This window comes from Erithacus rubecula (assembly GCF_903797595.1).
Source record: "Erithacus rubecula genome assembly, chromosome: 6".
NCBI classification, from domain to species: domain Eukaryota; kingdom Metazoa; phylum Chordata; class Aves; order Passeriformes; family Muscicapidae; genus Erithacus; species Erithacus rubecula.
In genome coordinates, this window is record NC_136688.1 from 14,723,175 (window position 1) to 14,727,692 (window position 4,518).

General features: G+C 55.1%; 1 protein-coding gene across 1 annotated transcript; it reads right to left on the reverse strand.

Moving 5' to 3' along the window:
- Positions 1-1,647: 1,647 nt before the first annotated feature.
- LOC306804024 (uncharacterized protein) lies at positions 1,648-4,305 on the reverse strand. The gene is made up of 3 exons (XM_079310095.1): positions 4,100-4,305; positions 3,323-3,404; positions 1,648-3,137 (listed from the first exon to the last, which is right to left on the reverse strand). Exons 2-3 carry the CDS (start codon positions 3,375-3,377, stop codon positions 2,131-2,133), a joined length of 1,062 nt encoding a protein of 353 aa, XP_079166221.1. The 5' UTR covers positions 3,378-3,404; positions 4,100-4,305; the 3' UTR covers positions 1,648-2,130.
- Positions 4,306-4,518: the final 213 nt, after the last annotated feature.

The following is a 4,518-nucleotide window of genomic DNA, read 5'->3' on the forward strand; positions in this document are numbered from 1 at the left end:
AAGACTGATACTGGCACCAGAACCAAGACTGGCACCAATATGGGACCTGGACTGAGACTGAGATTGGCACTGGGAACACACCGGGACAAACACCAACACAGGTACCAGCACCGGAACTGGGACCGCTCTAACACCGAGACCAAGACTGACACTGAGTCCAAGACTGAAAATAAAACCGGCACCGGCACCGAGACTGGCACTGCTATCGGATCCAGACTGAGACCAGCACTGTGAAAGCTGAGACAGAGAGTGGATTTAATTGGCATTTGCAGTTTGATAACCAGGACGCCCTGGCAAGAACAAACAGAGCTTTGGCGATTACAAGAAGATTGGATCAAGATGGGTGACAGGAAAGAGGATTGAACTAAACAAATGGAAATGTAATGTTTGTCTGGGTGATGTGTAAAAAGAATATAGTAAACATTACTGCCTTCCTAAAACTGTTGTATAAGCAAATGTAGCTCACAAAAAAATTGGATTCTCATCACGAGCCCAAAGTGTCTGTCTCTCTCTCTATTGTTGATAAAATGGCCCAGGACTGGAACCAAGACCAAGACAGGGAACAGAATTGACACCAGAACCGAAACCAGCAAATCTACAAGACCACCATTGGGACTGGGACTGAGAACGAGCCCAAACCGGCCCTAGAACTGGCACTGGGACCAAGACTGAGATCAAGACAGACACCAGAACCGGCAATGGGAGAACTCCCGGACTGAGACTGAGAGCGGCACCAGAACCAACACCGAGGCTGGCACGGCTGTAAGATCCACTGGGACTGAGACCAGCACCACTCTGGGATCGAGACTGACACCAAGACCGGAATGAGCACAGGGAGCACTCCAGGACTGCTCCAAGACTGAGATCAACACTGGGATCAGAACCAAAACTGAGGTCAAGACCAGGAGTGCTCAGAGATTGAGAGTGAGATGGAGGCCGGCACCAGGAGCACCATCAGCACCAGGATCACACTGTGAGCACTCTGGGACCTACACATTAAGTCTGGGGACTTCTGGCTGTGCTCCCGTGTGAGACTGGGAGGGACCCCTGGGTGGGGCGGGACAACCTCGGTTTGCATCATTCTGGAGCAGTCATCCCGGTCCATATGGTCCCAGATTGTACAATTACAGTCCATGTGTTCCCAGTTTGTACAGTCGAAGTCCCTGTGGTTCCAGTTTGTACAATCCCAGTCTGCATGGCCCTGATCCATCTGGTCCCAGTCTGTGCAGTCCCAGTCTGGAGGATCCCAGTCCATGTGATCCTAGCCCCCCATGATCCCAGTCTGGATGGTCCTGCATGACTCACACTGCCAAGGTTTGGAATTCCAGTTCCCAGCCAGGAAAAGATGTTCCTGCCCTTGAAGGCAAAGCTCTTCAGAAGGGGCTAAAAGCCAAATGCAGCAAGATCTTACAGGGACATTTCACTGCCAGTGTTCAGAACTTCAACCATGGCTGTTGCAGCTCCTGCAATGGGAATTGAATCAGGGCAGGGTCTTTGGTGGGAGCTGCCCTGGCTCAAGGGAGACCCTGAGAGAGAAACAGAGCAGGCAGAGAGAGGCAGGAGAGAAAGGAGGACACAAACACAATCAGCTGAGAAGGTGCCACTGAAAAAAGAACTGGAACTGACTGAAAGAGAATGGGACAGAAATCAGGAATTGTCAAAGTTTTATTTACTATCAAATCGATCCCACCCAGTCAGCCCCACACAATCCCGATCCCACTGCTCCAAATTTGGAACCTACTTGGCCCAGTCTCCTTCCAACCCCTTCTCACCCACGTGGTTCTGGAATCCAGTAAGGTTATGTGTGGGATTGAGTTGTTTTGAGGAGGGAACAAGGCACTTTGAATTTGGATTGAGCTCTTTTGAAATAAAATTGAGGTGTTTTCAGTGGGATTTTACAGGTTTTGAGGTGACAGATTGATCCCTCATGGCTTTAGCAGCACAAAGAGATGGAAAAGAGAGAGAAACAAAGGCCAAAACAAAAGGATAACAAGGCAGGTGTCTTCCCAACATGGATCCCAGGGAATGTGGGTAACCAGGGCTCTGTCCAACGTGGGTCCTGCAGTAGGGGAAGGAGTTGGAGCAGCGCACGAAGCTCTTCCCGCACTCGGGGCACTCACAGGGCTTTCCTTAGCAGTGCCTCTGTTGGTGTTTGGTCAAGTTTGAGCTCCGGGAGAAGCTCTTTCCAAACTCGTCACACTTGTAGGGCCTCTCCCCTGTGTGGATCCTCAGATGGCAGATCAGGTTGGAGCTCTGCCTGACGCTCATCCCACACTCCTCACACTCGTGGGGCTTTTCCCCAGTGTGGATGTGCCGGTGGGTCATGAGGTTGAAGTCTCTCCTGAAGCCCTTCCCGCAGTCAGGACACTTGTAAGGCCTCTCCTCTGTGTGTATCAGGTAGTGCTTGAGGAGATTTGATCTAGAGTGAAACCTCTTCCCACACTTCGACCAGTCGTAGGGCCTCTCCCTAGTGTGGATCCTTCGATGGCAGATTAGGATGTAACGCTGCCTGAAGCCCTTCCCACAGTCCCCACACTTGTAGGGCCTCTCCCCAGTATGGATCCTCTGGTGGCTGATCAGGCTGGAGCTGTGGCTGAAGCTCATCCCACACTCCTCACACTCGTGGGGCTTTTCCCCAGTGTGGATGCGCCAGTGTCTGGTGAGGGTGGAGTTTTCCCTGAAGCCCTTCCCGCAGTCAGGGCAGAGGAAGGGCTTCTCATCTGTGTGCGTGCGCTGGTGCATGAGGAGACTGCTGCTGACCTGAAACCTCTTCCCACACTCCCCACACTCATAGGACCTCTCCCCAGTGTGGATACTCTGGTGTCTGATCAGGAGGGACCTGCATCTGAAGCTCATTCCACACTCCGAGCACTTGTGGGGCTTCTCCCCATCACAAAGCTGCTCATGGACCACGAGGTCCAAGCTCTGGCTCCATCTCCGGCCTCCTGCCCGGCCCAGGCTGGGTCTTTCCTCCTCAGATCCTCGTGATCTGTGTTTGCAGCCCCTCCTGGTGTGGGATCTCCGTGGCTTTTCCTCCCTGTTGGATTCCTGCGCCGTGGAGCCGCTGCAAATGGCCTCTTCTATGAAGTTCTGCCACAGGGATTTGTCCTCCCTGGTCTCCGTGCACAGCTCCTTGTCTGGGTGAGGAAGGACAAGGAAAGGATGGGATTTGCCTCTATGCCAGAGGGAAGGGGAAGGAGATCCCCCCAGCATGTCCCCAGCAGGATGGCCTCAGCAGCAGGGCTGTTCTGCAGCCGGGGCCGTGCTAGACTGGGAGATGGAGCAGGACAGAGGGGGAAAGTGGCACTGACTTCCTCCTCACCTGCCTGGGGCTCCTGGGCCATCTTCCTCTTCCTCACAGCCTCCTCCTCCTCCATCAGGCCAAGGCTTGGGAATGGGAAATCCTGGTTTGGGGAAAAACAAGTGATGATCATGTTGTCTTGGGGTTTCCTCCTGCCAAGTCCATCTCTAGAAGTCCTCGGGCATCTGGGGTCCATCAAAACCTCCCAAACACCAACACTCATCCCTGAAAATTCTTCCCAGGAGTTCTTGGGAATGGTCCCTCCCCTTTGGTGTTCAAGAGTTCCCTGTCCCAGCTGCTGGAGATCACGCTTGTATTGCAGGTCCCCAAACCCCTTTCTCGGCTGTGCAGCCCCTCCAGCCCCAGCAACCCCACCATGGTCCCAGCAATGCCAGGGTCCCCCCGTGTCGGGCTCCCCACTTTGCCCTTCTGGGGCTCTCCTGTCTCTGTGCTCCCGCTCAGGGAAGCCGCGCCTCTCCCAGGGCTCCCCAAACCGCTGTCCCCCCATCGATCCCGCCGCTCCCGTGCTCTCCCCACATGGCCCCAGCAGAGCTCGCAGGGCCCGGCCCAGGAAGCCCAACCCCCACCACGGAGGGACCTGCATCCCCCCGCCCCCCGCCGGGGCTGTGCCGCCACCGCCACCAGGACCCCCAAAAACACCTCCCGGGGATCCCCCAATGTCCCCCGGAGGGCCATCTGCACCTCTGGAGCCCGCCAAGATCCAAACACCCCCCCAAAAATCCCCAAACCCAGGGACCCACCCAGGATATTCGGGGCGAGCTCCCCCTCCCCGGGCACCTGCGGGATGGGGGGCGATGGTCCCGAGGGGGCTGTGAGTTCAGGCAGCTCCAGGCTCGCACTGGAATCGCTCCTTGTCTCCTTCTGCTTCTGCTGCCGCTGCGCCTCTTCCTCCCTCCCTCCTCCTCCTCCTGCCCCGTTCCAAACCCCGAACGGGGAGGGGATGGGCAAAGGGAAGGGCAGGAATTGTGAGGGGAAAGGGGCGGGGCCAAAGAATCAGGTTTGGCCTAAAATCACCAATAAAGAACCTCAAATCCACACATTTACACAAAGGGGTCTAAAATCATCCAAATGGCCCTAACATTATCCAAAGGGGCCTAAAATTCGTCCAACAATTGATCAGGTTTAGCTCAGAAACAGACAAAGGGCCATGAAGCCACCCTGTACCCTCCCATGGTTTGGCCTAAAATCAGCCAAAT